The sequence below is a fragment of the Stegodyphus dumicola genome, chromosome X2 (genome assembly GCF_044657685.1).
Source record: "Stegodyphus dumicola isolate Sdum_Otavi_A_Nest chromosome X2, ASM4465768v1".
NCBI classification, from domain to species: domain Eukaryota; kingdom Metazoa; phylum Arthropoda; class Arachnida; order Araneae; family Eresidae; genus Stegodyphus; species Stegodyphus dumicola.
In genome coordinates this window covers 159203431-159225715 of record NC_140781.1, presented here as the reverse complement: position 1 = coordinate 159225715, position 22285 = coordinate 159203431, and the positions used below count along the sequence as shown (strand labels likewise).

The 22285-nt window shown below is 30.9% G+C and overlaps 1 protein-coding gene across 3 annotated transcripts in view; it reads right to left on the bottom strand.

Annotated features, from left to right (window-relative positions):
- Positions 1-496: 496 nt before the first annotated feature.
- Positions 497-22285, bottom strand: part of LOC118181660 (mesoderm induction early response protein 1-like) — a 236979-nt gene continuing 215190 nt past the window's right edge. For 2 of the 3 annotated variants that reach the window (XM_085808930.1, XM_085808931.1), the window contains exon 12: positions 6110-7738. In XM_085808930.1, coding sequence (XP_085665056.1) covers positions 7192-7738 — 547 coding nt within the window. In that variant the 3' untranslated portion in view covers positions 6110-7191. Of the gene's footprint in view, positions 7739-22285 lie in introns of all 3 variants that reach the window. The other variant, XM_085808932.1, reaches the window with a different exon arrangement.

Here is a 22285-nt window from a genome sequence, read left to right as displayed (position 1 = left end):
CAAACAAGATTCAACAAAGCTCAGTGCTCAAGTTAGAAATATGAATTAAAAATTAATGAGCCAATGAAAGATCCTATAATTTAGGTTTAAAAAACACTCCCAATAATTATTATTGGAGAAGTCAAACAACAAGAATCAGTGTAATATTTGTAAATTTTGGAGTAATTTCCTGCAAAATTAACAAATACTACGCTGATTCTTGTTGTTTGACTTCTCCAATGAGAGACGTTTTAAACAAATACATAAAATTGGGTCTAAGTGAACCAAAAAAAAAAAAATGTAATCAAGAACAATACAATTGACTACATATAAAAAACATATTACATATACATAAAAAATTCTTTCATTTTATAGAAATCACATTTTACTTCATCATAAACGCAAAACTTGCTTTTTAAAAAAAAACCTCAAATAAAAAAAAAAATTTCATATATTCATTAAGAAATCACAATGTAATTTTTTTCAAAAATTTTTGAAAAAATTACAGTAGCTTAAAGTAATTTTAAGAGAATTTTGGTTAAAGCTGCACTGTTTGAAAAGTTACAAATTACATTTATATGATTCAGTTATCATATTATTTAAGCAATTTTTTAAATCAGTATTCAAAAAATAAACACATATGTATAACATAGTTCACAGAAAAAAAAAAAAAAAGAGAGAGAGAGAGAGAATGGACCTGTAGTGACGCACATATCTACATAATCCTCTTTTATCACAACTGTTAATTAAACTCTTCAAAATGTCTATGTGAAAAGTAGAAAACAGGCAATTCTTTTATCACAATTTGTCAATAACACACTTTAAAATGCCTGTGAAATATTTAAATATGTTATACTAGCAGTCTACAGACTGAAAAACATTCTGGCACAGAGAAAGGAAGAAAAAAGAATGAAACTAAAATGTCAAATTTTCAATAAATAAGGTTTTGAGACATTCTTATCACAATGAAAATTATGTTACAAATGAAAGTTGCATTATTTCTCATAATAAGCATACACGTACACGTGTAAAAATTGAAATAGCAGTAAACATAAAATATGCAGTTTTTAATCAAGCTTCACAGAAAAGACAACCGCATTAACCAATATCCATTTAATAGCTATAATGCTGTAATGTTCTTAAATGTACTTAATTGAAATTTGATCTGTCAGCTTCATTTAGACATTTACAATGCCAAATATATAAATATATTTACAGCAAGCCTGTGAATTACTGAAACCTAATATTTAATTCTAAGCCACAGAAAAAACAAATTCCTGAGTTTAGGAGATTAAGAAAATAGATCCTATTATGCTAAAGACCACTTATATTTGAAATCATAAAAATATTACACATATTCAGAAAAGAAAGCTACAGTTCTAAATTTAAACACATAACATTTTTATTTCAAATTCATATAGCTAAATGAAAAATAATGAATTTCTCTCACAATGAACCTACTCTATCTTATAATAAATGATAGTAAAGTACGATACAAAATATTATACATTTGGTCTACTAGCATAAAAAAAACAGCCAAACTTTAATCTGCAAATTTACAAATTTCAGAAATGCACTTCTATCCTCTACTAAGAGCTGAAAAACTAAATGCTGCCATAAACTTTTTCAAAAAAATGATGAGAATTCACTGTGCAACAGTGCAATGACTAATTTGCAATGTTTTTTACAAAGAATTCAAAAAAGAAAAAAAAAGCATAAGCACGTTTCTTAGGTCCCACTACCTGGAATGTTTTACCAAACTATGCAACTGATAACTGTTTTGACTGATATAAATGTTTTCATATTATATAATATATCATATCATATAATTCAAAACTTAAGCTGTAATACAGTCAAAAGTCGTTAATCCGGACACCCATAATCCGGACCTCAAAGCTAAACACTTTCTGCACATGCATCAACGCATAATGCATTCACGCATGCTCATAGGCGTTTACGCGTGAACATATGCGTGTGTGCATGCGCATAATACATTTACGCATGTGTGTTTAATGTATAACGGATGGTATAAGCTAAGCTAAAATTATCTATTTCAGTTACTGTTGCAGATTGCGTCGTTTCTTAATCTTCGAATTGGATCTGGCTTATTATTATTTGCAGACTGTTAGAGAAATTTTATAAATGTAAGCTTGAACTTTCGATTATGTCAAATAGAATTTCCGATATTTACTAATATGTAAGGGATCTAATGTATAACGGACGGTATAAGCTAAGCTAAAATTATCTAATTATCTATTTCAGTTAATGTTGCAGATTGCGTCGTTTCTTAATCTTCGAATTGGATCCGGCTTATTATTATTTGCAGACTGTTAGAGAAATTTTATAAAAGTAAGCTTGAACTTTCGATTATGTCAAATAGAATTTCCGATATATATTTACTAATATGTAAGGGATCTACAAAGCGAAAGTATGTTTCGATGTCCATCAAACAAAAATCGGAATTGCTGCAAAAAATGGATAAAGGCATATTTTTTGTTTCTCTAACCATTCCGAAATCTGTTTATAAATTTCACGCTGCTCTGCGGAGGGGGGGACATCGCGGCGCGCAATGAACTGGAAGTGGATCTGTCAGCACTATCCTTATCTTCAGGGCAGATGTTTTTATTTTATTCAGCTTATAATTCCTTACTAAATGTAGTATTTCATCTCGATGTATTCCATCTTTGATATGATTTAAATATCAGGAGTACACATCAAATAGTTTTCTGGTTGGAATTTTCTAATTTCAACTATGCGTAATGTATGCTTCACGCATGCGCGCGTTGAAAGAAATGTTTAATAAAGTAAACAAATAAATATTAAGCTTTTTTTTTTTTTTTGTAAATTTTGACACCCTTTAGATCATAATTGCTCTGTATTTCATAAATAACGATTTCATATTTTAAATTTTATAATTTCTGCATGCCATCTTACCAGATTTAAACTGATGATCCATAATCCGGAAAAATCGATAATCTGGAATCGCCGAAGTCCCGACGTGTCCGGATTAAAGACTTTTGACTCTGTATATGTTATAAGCAAAGAACTTTATGTAAGTAGTGATTATGTGAAAGAAAATATGTTCTATTAATAAAAATACATGTCCAATCTTCATCTGGAATTAATGAATAATATTATAATTTTCAAATCTTCTTCACAGAAAGCAAAGCAGTATATAAAACGAATATTAAAAGAATGTAACTAAGATAACATAATAATTAATGTCACCGATACATGAAATATGCAAAAAAAGATTTTTTTTTCAGACATATTTCTTCAGTGTTTCCAGTAGTTTAAACAAAAAAAGAAACAGTTCATAGCAATCAATCATTATCTTAAGAATAACTTTATACTGTTGTCACTGAAGCTGTCATTAATTCCAGTCCCAGTCAGATTTTATGAATTGTTTACATTTTCTTGAGCCAGATTTATTACTAACTGATTTAATCAGCTCTCTGAACTTTTAACCTTGAAATCCGACTGCATGCTTTAAAATCTGAGAAAGAAATTAGCTACTGTAAAGCACTTAATACTAAACTGGTAACCAAAATCAAAACAGATTTAACACATGGTATTTCATAAGTAGGTGAAACTGAAATAATGAATGGTTAATTGAGAAAACGGAAATAAGAACCGAATGCATTGAAAACCCAGAACAGAAATAAAAATGTAGGTAACTTCAGAGGCTATCAAAAAATGAGGTCTTCCAAAACAAAGAATATCAAGATCAAACCTTTACAATAGGAGGAAGAATGTAACGATTTCTGAAACAAACTTCAGAATATTTTTAAATTATGATGAATCAAAAAATAGTGAATTCTAGATCAACTTATGAATATAAAGTAGTAAAGTTACCAAGACTTCAAATCAGAGCTCACCATGGAGATACATGTAAACAGTCAAAATTCTGGAATCGGTTTTAAAGTACAAGTCATAGTAATAACAGACTGGAGAAAATATAAAAATCAGATATCTAAAATTCTTGCTTAACAGTAAAAATTTAAATTCTATTTCTGGTTTCACTATGAGTGACCAGAATTATTATTCAGCAACAGAAATATTGAAAGAATGCTTGAAACATAAGTCTTATGGACATAGTAACCATGGAAATACATGTAAACAGTTGAAATTCTGGAATCGGTTTTAAAGTACAAGTCATAGTAATAACAGACTGCAGAAAATATAAAAATCAGATATCTAAAATTCTTGCTTAACAGTAAAGATTTAAATTCTATTTCTGATTTCACTTTGAGTGATCAGAATTATTATTCAGCAACAGAAATATTAAAAGAATGTTTGAAACATAAGTCTTAGATTAGTTAGTATTTTGAAAGTTAGTTTTAGAGTTATCAGTTTGCATATGAATAAACTGCTATCTCTTGAACCCAGTTAGGGAAACATATCCTATATCCACCCACAAGCTTTAAGCCAGTTCCACCACACAGCAGTACTGTGCCTGCCTGAAGATAAAATAGTCTGTCAGTTTTTGCTAAACAATTTGTATTTCTAGATCAGTGGTTCTCAACCTTTTTTGACCCATACCCCTTTCTCCACTGCTATATGATCATCCCCCCCCTCTGTTCCAAAATTTGAAAAATACATATACATTTATTTAAATATACATTATTTTTAATGTGTTTTATAAATTAAACAAGAAAAATATAGAAAATGTTGATAACTACCAAAACTTGAATAAAAGCAGTTTTTATATTCATACACTAAAATTAAATCCTTAACACGCAGGCATAAAAGGCCAACTGCATTCCCCCCAAAACTATGAAATTTTCTAAATAGGGGGAAATTTCCTGCCAGCTGAGAACCCCTATTCTAGATGTTTGGAATTGAAATAGCTTTAAAGTAACACTATAAAATATGAATGAATACCTACTTTATCAGGCTAGAAAGAAATACTGCAAAATGCAATTCAAAGCAGTTTTAAGGCTTGAAAACAAAATTTATAAAAAAAGTAATTGAGTTACTTTTGCCCCCCCAGGGCCAAAAAATAACTATTTTAAATTAGATATAATGAACAAACAAAATATTTGTGAATGATTTATCATTGTAAAGCATTTAATGCATAAAAGGATTCTTTATAAATGTTCTCAAGGTAAACTGAAATGAAACTTTGAGAACAGCAATAATAGAATTTAAATAATTTTACATGTAATAAGAGCAATTTCAACAATTCGATGTAACAAGGTTATGCCCAAACTTTAAGAAGGTATTGCATGTTTTTCTGTTGGTGGTCTTATGAACTTCTGCAAATGGTTGCTTGGTTTTTTAATATCAAGAGCATATTACTCTCAATTTTGAAATTTTATATTATCTGTTATTAGTAAATAAACAAAATGTGAAAATTAGAATAGCAACTTGCATTTAAATTAAGCACTTTTTCCAATCTCTGGAAATCAAAACAATAAGCATAATAATACTCTGACAGACAAATGTCATCTTAAATATCCAACCCTAATACACTAGAGAAAACTTTATAATACAGAAATCCTAAATTTAAACAACACAGAAATAACATACAAAAGAAAACTTTTAAGGCTGTGATATTTTTCTTGCTTAATAATCTAGTTTAGAATCGGCATTTCAGATTTCATCTACAAATTTTTGTAGCAATTTCTATTAAGCCGTCTTTAGCACAAACATTTTCAATTTCAAGAACCCTGAAAACATACCTACTTCTAGAAAAGTAACTTAATTTTCATATGAATTGATATATAACTATAATAAAGAAAATGGGCTATGCATTTTTAAACAAACGATTACTAATTTAAATCCAAAACCATGAACATGCAGGAACTACTTAGCATGTATTTCTCAGAAAAAATTCCAGAAATAAAATGAAAATAACTGTGATACAAATGATTCACATTTAAAACTAGATGCTGACTAAATAGGCTTAAAATAATTAGCATCTTAAAATGAAAAATTATTTAATTTAAATTAACATATATACATTTTTTAACACTTCTGTCAAAGCCAAGAAAATAAATAATGCAATATTCGATTAAGTAAACTAACTGAAAGTTAACTGAAAATCAGTTTTTAACAATGTACAAATCTTTATAAATAACATATTACATGACATAATAGTTATTCTTACTGAATGTAAGAGAATACATTCATCATTTACAGCACTTGGCTTCCACTTGGAGAAGAATGCAACTAAACTACAACAAATCAATCATATATTACAATGTATTTAATTTGAAAATCGACAATAAAATTAAATGATATTATCAAAGTATACACAAATACCTGTTTTAAAAGCACATTTGGCCACATATTCTTGCTGTTTATTAACATTTAAACAGGTCAAAAACGCATTTTAAATGCAATATTAAGCAATACATAAGATAACTTCAGACAAATTCTAAACTTTGCGGCATTTTGCAACTTATTTTTTAAATACTTTCTTTAATTTTGCACTTAAATTTTCAAAAGAACAACACATCCTCAGTGTTTAAAATTTTACCAAAAACCCTAAAAGACACTAAGCAATTTTTTAATATAATATTTCACATATTTATCTTATTTTTAAATTTATAAAGATTCAGATAAATGGTATAAATGATGCAAATATTAAACTTCTACAAACATCTATTAAATTATTGCTTAATATTGTATTAAAACAGTATTCCATAAACTGTTATGTTGTAGTTGGAAAATAGCTGTATTTAGTTAGAAGATATCTCATTAAGGCTAATCCACACCTATGCAAAACAAAAAGGCCTTAAATAAACCTCATAGTACAATACTCAGTAGCTGAACAGGTAATATCATTTTGTGCTTTAGTAAAAAGTATTTTCTGACCTTCATGATCTCTCAAATTCAGAATTTACTGAATGATCATGCTAATTTGCTGATTCTGTTCTTTATTTTGAGAAAATTATTTGCAAAATCTTCAGCAATAATCTAGCTATTCTAAATTGAAGATCACTTATGATTTTATCTATATTGTACTTCAAATCATTTTATAAAATCCACTTCTACTGTTTATTTGATGTGGTTCAAGACATGGGGAAAATGCAACAAGATGTGCTTTCAAATACAGTAATATGATGCTCAAATATACAAATCTTTCATTACTGCTTACAAATTTTATTGTACAAAATGTTATGTAACATTCATTCCATAACAATATTGTCAAACATTGTATGATTTTTGTGAATGTGTATGAGAATGAATGACAGAATGTGAATTTCAGTCTATGGGTACACCATCTTTCCCATAATCAAACCTAAAGTCATGAAATCTAGGCACATCATTAACGATGTGTGAACAACTAACAACGTCATTGGGCGGATTTATATGCATACTTTTTTCTGAGTCTGTTTGGCTTGGCATGCTTTCATTTACGACAGTTAATGTCTCTAAATTTAGACATATTACATTACTATCCTTTGGTGATGTAGGTGTTGTACTGGAAACTTTGTCGTCACCATTTATGTAATCCCTACTGCAGTCACTAGGATTGCCAGATTGATTCTTCATGGGTGATTTTTCTCTTTCTATGCTAGTACTTACAGTACCAGTGCTGAAAGTGCTAGTGCTGGATGGGCCATCCATAATATCGAGACCTTGTATACTAAGTTCAGGTGTAGAGCTATCAGCATTAGTGTCTGGACTGGTAAGAGGTGTTCTTTTCTTATTTTCCCCAAACATGGGAAGATGAGAATTTGGGCTTGAGGACTGATCTCGAATGCAGGGAGGGTTTTCTTGTTCATCCAAAAACCTATCCATATAATCTCTAATTAAGTAACAGAAAAGAAGATCATGTAAATCTTGATAACTATCTTCTAAAGTTTTAATAAATAAATATAACAAAAATTCATAGAAATTACTGCAGAATAATATTATGATTAAAAATATTATTTCCTTGCAGCAGTGATCCTACATCCAAACTTCAAATCATGATCACACTAAGAATACTTTCATATATTATTACTAAAAGTGAAACAGTACACATAAACTGTGTCAATGCAATATAAAGACAAGTATGTTTAGTCATGTTCCTATTTTCACTGATGTAGCAGCCATGACATCATTCATGTAAAATTAACAGCATTTGAATATAAATTTTCGAAATTAGAGAAGTAAATTGCTTATAGGTAACAAAATAAGCACAAAAGATGCTGGGTCAGAACAGAGTTAGACAAAGCTGCTTTAATGCATTCAGTACAGCATTTCCACAGCAGTTTGACACAATGAGAAAACAAACACACAAATTTGGTGCAGACCAGTTTATTGCTTGTACAGTAATTAGACGAGAAAGCATTATTTTTACTTTTCGATAATCCTTCCAAACTGCGCATTACTATATAGTATAAGGACAGCAGTTTGCATTGTTGCATCACATCTTGAGAATTAAGACTAAAATATCAAAACCTTGCTTTCATTTGCATAAGACAGGAAGTACTGTTTGGATTTAATGCAGTGTACAGTACACTTCATTATTATTATTTAATACTGGCAGTATTTATTTAAAACAACATAACAAACATATTTTACTGTAATTGTATATACTACATAAATTGCATTTAGTATGATGTGTGGTTTCACATAATCATGGTAAGTCTTCTAAAACACAACCTGTAGTTACAGGCACACTAGGTGTTTCAGAGGCATAATTAAAAGCAAAAATCATAAATAAATACCTAAATGGAAATATAGAAAACCGACCAATACTCTTAAATGAAAATAAAATGTAAAAATCTATTCTGTAATGGTAAAACACATTTCCCACTGAGACGGAACAATTTTATGCTATTTAATTGTCAACTGCTTAGCATATACTACATCTATAACAAGTGCATTCATACAGTCATCTTTTTTCCATAAATTTAAATATATGAATCAAGACATTATACATATTTCTAAAGCATACTCAATATTTCATCATATAATATTTATGAGAAGAACAGCGTTTCATAAAATGCAATACATTTACTAGGTTCTGTATGTTTTCCAAAGATGCAATCATATCTGATTATCGGATTTAAGGGAGGAGAAAAAGGCTACCTTTGAAGGTAAAGATTTAAATACTCAAAATAAATCTTAAATTCATAGTTAAGTGGAATAATATGTGGTAAAATGTTACAAAAATATAAGGAATTTCATCATTTTTCACATAAAAAAGCTCAGTGATATACAAAAATTGCAAACCTAAAATTTAGTGACCATAAAGAATGCTTTAAAAAGCTTTTGCAAGCCTGTTTTTAAACAAGATTTGATTGAACATAAGATTAAACTAAACGGATTTTTAAAGAATACTGAAATAATCTTAAATACTGACAACTAAAATTGTTTTGCAAGATTTGTTTTTTCTCAGCTCTATTGACTGTACTAAGGAAAAGATTTTTTAGAAAGCTTTACTACATTAGAAAGTACTGCTCCTCTAAAAAAGGAGGGAAATCTATACATAATAACATAATGAAGAAATAAAGCATTAATTAACAGAAATTCCAAAATGAGAAAATAAAAATAAAAAGACACTAAACTATAATGAAATTTAATAATATTAGGTAGTATAAAATGATCATCTAAAACCTAACAGAAAACAAAAATTGGGTTCTTACATCTCTCAGTAGAATAATATACTTCCTGGAAATAAAGAAAAAATGAGTAATCTACTGTTAAATTTTCAGCAATACATTTTTGTTATGCTTGAACCTACTGATAAACAAACATGTTTATTCTGCTTGATTTCTTACACTTAACTTACTGAATAAGATTAGAGACGTATCACTCTAGTATGCCTCTCTCAAATATGAAATGAAGTGGACACTGCAGTAATACTGTACAAGCAATTTCAATGTGTGATACAAGCAATGTGATACAAGCGATTTCCTATGCTACAACATCAAATAACAGAAAATCTTGAAACCATTCAAGAAAAGGTTTGGTAAGTTTGTATACATGAAAATAGTACATAGTAAATGAGGAATATGGTGCATATTAGTAATGCAATTTAATTAAAATGTACTGTACACAATATATGGTACACAAGAACTGGAAATCTGTATTAGTATAGTGGACAGTATTACCAAGAGATACAGGTACAGTACTGTAGAAAAAATGTTACACAGACAGCTAAATACCAAAAGCAAAATTACAAATAAATCCAAAAAGAGAAACAATGAAATAAGATCAGTTGTTCTCTTGAATGAGGAATAATATATTTACTGAAATGCAGTTCCACAACTTTTAAAAGGATGTCTGTTTATATGATTACATGAAATGCAGAAATAAGTAATTCTCTGAAAATCAGTTTTTTTTTTGCATGCATCACTTTTAAAGTTGCTGGCCTATGAGTTACAGTAATGGCATATTCCCCAGATAGCTTATGTAATAGCTCTATGTTTTTATGCTCACTCACACAAAAAATTTACGTATGCAATAATAGTCATAATACTATATATCTGATACCTAATCCATAGGATAATTCTATATTTAATTATTACTGTTTATATAATAAATATTCCTCTTTCCTCTCTGCATAAGTTTTAAAATATGAAACTGCAATATTATGCATTAATTATTACTGAAGGTAGAGAAACGATGAAGATTTTAGTAGTGTGAATCATTTGTTTCTAATTAATAAAAATTGTGGACCTACTTTCAGTTTCTTGCATGGCTTGAGTTATATTGACCTCACATTTTGTAGCTTGGGATTGATGCTATACATTCAACATTGGGATATCTCTGAGAAGATTCTCTTTCTGACTATAAAATTATCGTTTTTGAACTTTATGTATTCCGAATATATCTTTTCACTTGGGTACTATCTTTTTATTCGGGTTAATTTAAAGAGAACTGGTTCTTATTTTAGAGAACTTTGTAGGAGAGAACTGCTTGACTTGAATATCCTTCTTGATAGTTGCTCTGATTGGATTGCATTCGAAAATACTATGAATAGTCTTTCTATTATTATTTTTAATTGTGCTCCATTATCAATTCTGATGAATAAAAAAGAATGAGGAATTTTGTTCCTTGGTGGTTTAAGGAAACTGATTCTTATGAAAAGCATGAAAATGATGCTAGGCATAGATTCCACAGAGAAAGAAAAAATATTCTTAAAAGATTTATATAAAAATAAATATTTTGAGATGCAACACAATTATACGGTTAAATTAGCAGATGCTAAGCTCAACTGGTGGAAAGATTTTATCTCAACTATTAATGCTCACAATATATGGAAAAATACACACGAGTATGGGGTCAAAACCAATTTTACGAAAAGGATTGAGACTTCAGGGATTAAGCTCCTGGATGGTAGTATTATTTTGTCATTGAATGCTACTACGACAGTTTTTTTCAAGTGATACTGTGCATGATGATAAGAATTCTCATAGAGCTATGCATATTGAGTCAGAAGGGCTATGTATTTCATTTCCTGACTGCCAGTTCTCTGCTTTAGAATTTAACAGTATTATTAAAAATATCAAGAACAAATCACCCTAGCCAGACTCTCCTTCTAATGAATTTATACAGAAATTTCATGCAGAAGATAGCACTTCTTTGCAGACTTATTAACTTTTGTTTGTCATTAGTCTGTCCAATACAATGGAGAGAACGCAGGTTGTTTCAATTCCTAAAACTTGAAATGCAAGGACCCTTTTATCTTGACAATATTAGACGCATTAGACTATAACGTACTTAGCTAAAATGTTGAAACTTTTATTACACAATAAATTGGTATTTCAAAAAGAAACATTTCACTGTGATTCTCAGTTTGGGTTTACTCCTTGAAAGTCGACTGAAGATGCCCTTCTCCCCCTTAATAATAACTTGATGGTTGTTTACAAAATTCTGAAAGATACTGGTATATCATATAATATAACCTGCTTAAAAACTTCTTAAACGGAAAGACTACTGAGCTTCTGCTTTGGTTGAAAAGTATGGTTTATTACCTGGAAAAAAGATTGTCCTCAAAGCTCTGTGTCTGATCCTACTGTTTAGAACATAATAGTAAAAGATTTTTCAAGTCACCTTGATGGTTGTTTAAAAATTGTATTTGCAAATGACTTACTTTTAATTTTCGAATGAAAGCTTTTGACTAATATTTTATTTAGTGCTGGATTTTGTCTCCAATCCATCATAAACTCAATTTCAATCCTTCAAAAAATAAAGCTATGATCATTTCCAGAAATTTTGATGAACAAAATATTGTCCCTTGGATACTCAATGATTTGCGCTTGAAATTTGTAGAAAGTTTTAAGTACCTTAGTATCATACTTGATCGAAAATTAATATGGAAAAAGCCCGCTGAAATCCTTTTTATTAAATATAAAAAAGAAACTATTATTAGTCTTCATTAAATTGCCAAAAAATACTCTTGGAGTAAGTATGAAGTTAAGAAACTAATGTATAAGCAGTGTATTGTGTCCTTCATTTTCATGCTTGGGGACATATTCTTGCAAAGAAGATTATCAAAAGTAAAAACCGAGAATTATTTTTTGTATTATTAATTATTATAGAACACTAAGTTATGAAGCTACTTTTGTTCTTGCAGGAGTTGTACCTAGTCAATTCAAAATTGAATATAGAAATAATATTTTCAAGGAAAGACTGCATAAATGGAAATGTACCCTTCCCTGATATTCCTCATCTAGCTACTTCAGAGCCTATAAACTTATGTGGCATTAAAAGACTATTGGAAAAGTTTTCATATTGCTTGCCTTACAGATGGCAGTAAAATGAACAATAAGGTTAGGCTAATGTTTATCCATTTTGAAGACCAACTGGAGATTTGCTATTTTAAGCACTGTATTCCAAATGAAAGCATAGTTTTTCCAGCGCCAGCAGAACTCTGTATTTGCCATGTCATCAAGTGGATCAAGGATAACAGAACTGCATCCTCAAAGTACCTTATATGTTCTGATTCTCTTTTTTCTCTCCACCTTTTGAAAAGTATTATCAGCAGTTGTAAATGAGTAATTGAAACGCTCTTAGAGGTTAATTTGCTTAAAAATAGGAAAATCTATATTAATTTTGCTTATGCACATGATCATCACGAAAGTGCAAGAGTTGTTTACCCATCAACATCAATATAAATATTCCAAAAAATTATTAGAAGTCCTTTTATCAAAAGAAGCTTTTATCTAGGTGGAATGAAGAAATATATATCATCTTGCAATGCTGGGCATTTTAGCATTGCAGCAAGCAATTGCTGCAATGCTAAAAACTTCTTTCTTTCTATTAAACATACAATGCATTCCAAGTCTTTCTTCTTTTACTGATTTTAAAGTATCTCAGTTTTCACCAAGTCATGAAAAAACTGCTTCATTCTAAGATCAAATAACTTATGTGAGTGTTCAAATAAACAGCACCTCAAAATATGGAATATTTAATTTTTTTCCTGCCCTACCTTTGATGGCTCTAGATTATGCCTACAGAACGATTTAAGAAAGCTAGCTGTAACACTGCCACTGAACTTATCTGTTTTTGTTTGTTTTATTAATGCACGTAATACGTAATTAATTTACTTTTCTAAGCCCTGTGTTGATACATGGGGAGATTGTGTATGTACAAAATTTCAAAAAATATACTATGCATCTTCTAAGGACATCTCATTAATATTTCATTATGCATTTATTAGAAGAATGAAAGAATAAATCAAAAAATAAATCAGTTTCAAAAAATGAAATTCACACAGTACCATGTGTTTTGCAACAATGCGAAAGCTGTTACATATATACGGCAACACACTAGTTGCTGGTCAAACTGAAGTGAAGTAATTGTCAGTTAATGTTGGTTTGGAATAAACAATGTGCTATGTGAGAGTGTTGTAATGAACTTAATTATAGATCAATAAATATTAATATGATTAAAACATGGCGTAGTCATGTTGAATAGTATTACAACTAATTGCCAGGCAATCCCCTTGGTTGTTTTTCATCTCAGCAGACGCAAGATGGAATTTTGTCGCCCACCGCAAGGCCGAAGTTTCGACGGCAGTGTGGCTGAAAACTGGTGCAGATTCAAGCAGCTGTTCCAGATTTATATGAAAGCTTCGGGAAATGCTTCAAAAGATTCAGATGTGAAAGTTGCTTTATTTTTAAATGCCGCTGGTGAGGAAGCAGTTGAAGTGTTCAACATGTTCAATCTTTCAACAGAAGATCAGGGTAACTATGAAAAAGTGCTTGAGAGGCTTGAAGCTTTCACGATGCCTAGAACAAATGTTGTGGTGGAGAGATTTTTATTCAATAAGAGAAAACAAGAAGGGGAACTTTTTGATTGTTTCGAGACTGACCTGAAAAAACTTGTAAAATCTTGTGAATTTGGTGAGCAGAGTGACTCTGTCATACGTGATCGCATTGTCCTTGGAGTATCAGATGCCAGTTTACAGGAGAGGATGTTGCGAGAAAATAATCTGAGTTTGGAAAAAGCAATTGAATTAGGGAAAGCAGCTGAATTGAGCAAAGCTTGTGCTCAAATGTTAAGAGAACACAATGTTGACAGTGTAACTAGAGGGAAAGTGAAGCCACATCGGACAGGAGGAGCCAATGCAGCCTTAGCAGTAAGGAAGCACAGAGGATGGAGTGATGACACTTCAGATACTGAGACATCTTTATGTAAAAAATGCAACAGACATCACGTTAATGGACAGTGTCCGGCATATGGGAAAAAATGCTTTAATTGTGGCAAACTAAATCACTTTTCGACTATGTGCAGACTGAAGCACGTCCAAAATGTTTCTCAGCATGATAACGCAGATGTATATAGGGAATCTGATAATGAATTCTTCGTGAATTCCATAAATGTTCAAAGAACTAAAAGTGTGTGCTCAACATCGTCTACAAAAGAGTGGACTAAAACTATAATTGTTGAAGGGACAACTGTGACTTTTAAGTTGGACACAGGGTCTGAAGTGAATGTTTTGCCTGTGAAAACTTACGAAACACTGAGTGCTAAGGACTCTAATCTTATTTTAAACAAGTGTAATGTTGTATTAAAAGCATTTGGGGGGTCCAAGATTAAACCTGATGGGTCATTAATGTTACAATGTTCCTCAGATGGTGTGGATCATACTCTAGAGTTTTTAATTGTTTCTAGCAAGCATATACATCCATTATTAGGAAATGATGCATGTGTTAAACTTAATTTAATTCAGTTTATAAATAAGGTTGGAATATCAATTAAAGGTAAGTTGGATCAGTATACAATTGTTTTACCTCCATCTAAAGATCAATTTATTATTAATAATTCAGAAGTGTTTGAAGGTGTGGGGAAATTTAGTGGATTGTATAAAATCATGGTTGATGATCAGATAGCTCCTGTAGTGAGACCACCACGTAGAGTACCACTTAGTTTAAAACCTAAACTTGAATTAGAGACAGGGCATTGAGTTGATTAACCTTTGAACTGGGTTAGCAATCTAGTAATAATTGAAAAAGCTAATGGATCCTTAAGAATATGCCTTGATCCTCAAGATCTTAACAAAGCTATAAAAAGAGAACATGTGTTGATTGCAACAATTGAGGAGATTTTACCAAAGCTATGTAATAAATCAATTTACTCTGTTTTGGACTTAAAGGATGGGTTTTTTCAAATAGCGTTAGATGGAAATAGTAGTGATCTTTGTACTTTTAGCACACCATTTGGATGCTATAAATTCTTAAGGCTTCCAATGGGTATTTCCTGTGCACCTGAAATTTTTCAGAAACACAATCTTGAAAACGTTGGTGATATACCAGGAGTATTGGTCTATTTTGATGACATCCTCATTGCTGCTAGCACTATACAAGAACATGATAAAATTTCAACAGAGGTCATCCAACAGAGCTAAAAAACTCAATATTAAATTCAACAAGAAAAAACTTCAATATAGCATTAAATATTTAGGTCCTTTATTTAATGCATCAGGCATGCGACCTGATCCTGATCGAATTAAAGCCATTACTGAGTTACAGGAACCTCAGAATAAGCATGAATTACAGCATGTTTTGGGAATGTGTAATTATTTGAGGAAATTTGTAACACACTTTTCAGAGAAAACAGCCATATTAAGGGAACTTTTGAAAAACAAAGTAGAATGGCAGTGGTTACAGCTACATTTTAAAGCATTCAGGGAATTAAAAAAATTAATTTCCAATGCACCTGTATTAGGAATATTTGATAGCAGTAAACCTATAACTATACAGGCAGATAGTTCTAAAGATGGGTTAGGCTGCTGCTTATTGCAGAATGGGCAACCAATTGCTTTTTCGTCTTGGAGTTTAAATAATGCAGAAAAAAACTATGCTCAGATTGAGAAAGAATTTCTTAGTATTTTATTTGCTGCTAATAAATTTTACTATTACATTTATGGGTAGAGAGGTAGAAGTGCGTACTGATCATAAACCATTAGTTTCAATTATGAACAAAAATACTGCTAATGTGTTGTCAAATAGATTGCAGAGGATAAAAATTAAGCTCTTAAAATATAACTTAAAACTTAAATATTTGTCTGGGATATATATGTATATTGCAGATTTACTGTCACGTTCTTTATTGATACACACACAAATGAAAACATGGATATGACAGAGATTGTTCATACACTAGCAAAACAACTGTAAATGTCTGAAAGTATGAAAAGGGAATTTCAGAAAGCTACATTAGAAGATGAAGGGTTAATGTTAGTGAAAGAATAATGGCAAAATGGATGGCATTTGAGTGTTGATAAAGTTCCTAAAGAAGCAAGATCTTATTTTAAATTTAAAAATGAGTTGAGTGTTGAACAAGATTTAGTTTTTTTTTTAATAATCGAATTGTAGTACCTGTTGCATTAAGAAAGTGTACGTTAACATTATTGCATGAAGCTCACTGTGGGATTGAAAAATCAAAAGCTAGGGCTCGACAAGTACTATTTTGGCCCAGGAATCAACAGTGACATTGAGAATATGATTTCTAAATGCCTAATTTGTGATAGGTTCAGGCCTCAAACAGTAAAAGAACCTCTTCTTTCTCATGAAATTCCCAGTTTACCTTATGAAAAGGTTGGTGCTGATATTTGTGAGTATGCGGGGAAAAGTTATCTAGTAATAGGCTGTTACTTAACTAAATGGGTAGACATAATTCCTCTAAAAAATAAAAGTGCAGTGGAAGTTACTAGTAAATTGAAATCGATATTTGCAACACATGGAATACCCAAAACTTTAATTTGTGATAACGTACCATTTAATAGTTGGAAAACGAAGAGTTTCGCAAGGGATTGGGGATTTGAAATAATCACTAGCAGTCCTCGATATCCTAAATCCAATGGATTTGCAGAAAGGTTGGTAGGTATAGCTAAGAGTTTATTTAGAAAAGCAGGATTAGAGAAATTAAATGAGGCTTTACTGGAATATAGAAATACTTCAATTTCAGGTATAAATTTATCACCAAGTCAAATGCTATTAACCCCTTCGCGCTGACTGTCACATATACGTGCCAGCAATGAACACACTTATCTACCGGCCGACACGCAGGCGTGCCAGAGCATTGTTGCATTCTCTACCGACTGTCACGTATTTGTGCCAGTACCTTGGAACGTTTTTCAAACTATAATTTCTGCCACAAGATGGTACTGTATGTCCATATGGTTTCAGATACATGTGCATTAGACCTTCTTGATTGATTCTGAAATTCTGATATTCTGATATTGATTCTGAAAGATTAACTGAAAGACATTTTTCAAAACTTTGTTCAGAAGAGACTGATAAGAAAATGAGACGACGATGCTTCGTTTGTTCACATTCCCGTAAAAATCCTCCAAAACGGCAAATGAGTTATTACGAGTTCAAGGAATGTAACGTAGGACTGTGTGTAGATCCCTGTTTTAAAATTTTTTATACGAAAAGAGAATTTTAAGTAATATATTTAGTTTTCAGATTATAATGTTAAAAGTCATAAAATGGTGAGTAATTAAAATAAAATGTGTAAAATATGCATTTAAACAAGAAATAAGGTAATTAAAGTATATATATATATATATATATATATATATATATATATATATATAAAGCATAAGCCGTTTAAATACTCTATAGAGCATTATTAAACAATGCGTTGATACTTCGGAAAATTCATGGATTTAGGCTTAGTAGCAAAAAAGCCCCCAGCCCTGGAGAGATGCTCGCAGAAGACACTGCCGGCCTCCGCGATAAGCCAGAGTTTTCGCTACCCAGCTCGAAGAGGTTAAGTAGGAATTTAAGAACACGATTACCAATTACACAAACAGAATTGAAACCAGCTGTAAAAGATCAATATAGAGAGAAGGTGAGGAGTAAGCAGAAACAGGCTAAAATCTATTATGATAAGCATGCAAGGGAAAGACCTGAATTTATTCCTGGGGAAAAGGTAATGTTGAGATGGGAAAATAAATGGGAGCCTGCTATAGTTTTAAAAAAGCATTCAACTCCTAGATCATATTGGATTAGAACAAAAGATAATAGGGTAATTAGATGGAATAAATTCCATTTAAGAAAAACTAAAAATCAGAATTTAGTGACATTAGACTATTATGATCTATGTAATGAGAATGAGGAAAATATAAGTAGTGAACATCCAAAAATACATAATGATCCTCACCAACAAAATAATAGCAATAATATTAATCGTAACTGTGTATATAAAACAAGAAGTAGTCATAATGTATATTGACCATCCAAATATGATAATTACGTAATGCATTGATTCCTATGAGTTTCCCAAAAGAGGGGAGATGTTACATATATGTGGCAACACACTAGTTGCTGATCAAACTGAAGTGAAGTAATTGCCAGTTAATGTTGGTCTGGAATAAACAATGTGCTATGTGAGAGTGTTGTAATGAACTTAGTTATAGATCAATAAATATTAATATGATTAAAACAAAAGCACATTAAGCTGCTGGTTTGAACAAGGTTTGAAAATTCATGTAAACACTTTTAACATAAAGTTCTAAAAGCATTTCAAAAACTGTAATATGAAGTTAAGTTTTGAAGTGTTCTGCAGAATTTATTTAATTCTAAAATCTATACTGATGGTAAGAATCAAAAATTTTTAGAAAAAAAAATTAGAATCAAAATTTAAGAAGCACTCAATAAAAATTGCTGCTCTGCTAAAACACATGAAAATTTCAGACTTACCATTCAAAATATAGGAACAGTGACAAACGGAATTTCAACAATAAGAAAGGCACATAAAAAATGAAATCTGAAAACTTTACAACAAAATTTTACTATCTCAAAAACTTAACATTTTAAAAAACACACACAAAAAAAAATTATCTTAGAAAAATATAAACACCAAGCTTCTCTTTTCTTAAAAAAAAAATACCCAAGGCCAACTCATAAGGCTTTAAAAAAAATCAAAAGCTCCAGCATTTGTTTCTGCATTTCCTTTTTGATCATAAAATGACATAAGCAGAAAAATGTTTAAAAAATATACAACCATATGAACAAAATTAAAAATAAAAGAAAGAAGGAACACACAGAGACATTTGTAATTTACCTGTTGCTAAAAAAAATTTCATCCTAACTATTACATCTCCCCCCCCCCCAGAATGAAGAAGATAGTGACTAGAACAAATTAGAAAATTCCCAACTGACCTGATACAGGATGTTAGAAACATAGCTTATTTATGATAGGATATAAAATAAAAACAATTGCAAGATGCTGTTAAGAAGGCCAGATAAAACTACTTTTAAATGGTTGACTTTGTTACATAGGTGAGAAATGAACTTCTATCATATCACAAACTAAAACAAAAAACCCTTTGCTTCATCAATTAAAAACAATATACCAGAGGTAGAGAAACTTTTGAAGAAAAAAGAAAGCCACATAAGCTGATGCACCTCTAAATAAGACTAAATGCCCGTCCACACAAGTACACTCGCGACGTAGTTGAGGCACCTTTTTTGACACCGGCGTAAATTCGCGTGACGCAGAAGATGTAAAATTAAGTTTGCTCTTGTTCTGCTTTTACATCCATAATGTGAATGAACAGCCAATAGCCGACCAAGTTCTTATCACGTGTCATAATCATACACCTTCTTGCTTACCCATTTCAACATGACGTCAGAACCACACAGAGATGAGTTTTTGCTTAGAAATATCATAACTGTATACAACAATAAAATAATCAGCATTGTTCACGCCATCTTCAGATTTCTCAAACCGTATATATTGGTATAAATTTCAAATTATCATTAAAGGGGAAAACTGTATATTTATAAAGCAATGATCTGACCAGTATATCCATATGCTTCACCTGTTTATAACACTGTAAGTAATAGGAACCTAAATAAATTACAGTTTCTACGAAATCAAAGTTTCTGCCTTACAAAATTCTCCTTAATTATTATAAATCTTGGCTATATCATGTGTAATAAAAAACTCTATATATATCCCAATATTAAATACACCAAAACCTTACTTCAGCAATATAACACCTTCTAAAATAAAGCAGTTGACTGTGAAAGAGTATTCAATAAAATACAATTACGAAATTTTGGAGGAAAGTTGCAACTTGTGTCACACAGCAATCATTCATTGAAGTTTAATTAAATTACCTTTGCAGTGACTTTTACTTGTTACATTATTTTTCACAAACACTGCTATCACAGATAGTTGAGTGGTCAGCGTGCTGCTTTGCAAATGGAAAGGTGGCAAGTTCGAACCTCACTCACAGACAGTATATAATTCAGTTAGCTTTTCCATTTTTAAACGTGTTTCTTATATTTAATTATGAATCATTATATTCTTGTTTTATCTATTATTATTATTGTTTTCATTTCTTATTTTATTCATTATTATTATTGTTTTTAATTTAGTTTAAAATGTGCATTGCAAATAGAAACCCTTATGTAGTAATATATATCTGCATCTCTTTATCATAGATCATCTATAAATTATCTTTATTTTTACTTTATTGCATATTTTATCATGCACATAATTTCTCATAAACTGTCCAAAGTTTGAACCTCATTCTAAATTCAAAAATAAATAGAAAGAAAAACAAAAGAACAAGGGAGGGGGAGTTTAAAAAATATGAAATTGGTTTTATTATATGGTGGATGGTGTATATAAAGGGAATTAAAGTACGTAATTCTCTTTAGAGAATTCTATAAAGAGAATTACGTACTTTAATTCCCTTTATATACTGTATTCCAAACCAATTTTATAAATCCTAATTTTCATACAATATAGAATCTGCAAGTCTGTCAAACTGGTCGACACTCATCCTGAAGTAATTAAAAAACAAGTAATATACAAAAAAAAAATTAAGTCAATTCCTACTTAGGTCCACAGAGAAAAATTTAAAAAATACAAAAAAAAAAAAAAAATTTTAAATACACACATTTTTTTTAATTAAAAATTTAAAAAATTTAATATGTGAAAAAGCTGTATTAACATCAAGTGTCATCCACTACAAGTTTAAAAAATTGTATTTGAAATTGTGGATGAAGTGGATGAAAAAAAGGTATTTTATTAACGACTGAACATTTGAACAAGATATACGGAGAGTGTGAGCTAATAGTAGGAATTTATTAATTCCGGATATTCATTTCACAAACAAGGCAGTAAAGAAAAAAAAAATTTCTTTGAACAGATCGATCTAAATAAATCTTTCAGAACCATTCTCGTCATTTTTTTGCGGTTTTGCCTCTGCTTGATGAAGTAAAGTTTCAGCTATAAAAAAATCATCTGATTCCGGCAACTTGCCACAAACATATAGAAGCACAGCAAAGAAGCAAGATACAGCTCCGTTGATACTACACTCACGTTTGTGAAAATTGCAACACCATGAAGGACTTACGCGAGTGAGCTGAAATTTTCAGGAAATGCAAAGTAGCGCATGATATGCAAATGATTAGAATTGCAAATCCGTAGCGCATGCGTATGCTGAGCAGCGCCCTCTGAACGGCTGATGGATCCGAATAAATAGACGGCTGTAGCGAGGCGTGTATGGTTATCGGTGGTTATCTGCTAGTGGTAAACGTTAACTCAATCTGTACTTATGCCTCGTCGACGAAAGAGAGCGAGATTTGAACAACTTACAGAGTTTGAACGAGGGAGAATCATCGGCCTTCGTGAAGCTGGATTGTCGTATCGTGCAGTAGCCTCTCGTGTGCAGCGTAACAGCAGCACAGTGATGCGCGTTTGGAAACAGTGGACGGACGAGTGTCGGACAACTCGGAAATCCGGGAGTGGACCCCGAAATGTGACGTCAGCTCGCGATGATAGACACCTGGTCCGCATGGCGCGGACGGACCGTACAGCTTCCTCTAGACAATTGGCAGCACTGTGGTCAATAGCTACAGGTGTTTCATTGTGTGCTTCATCAATT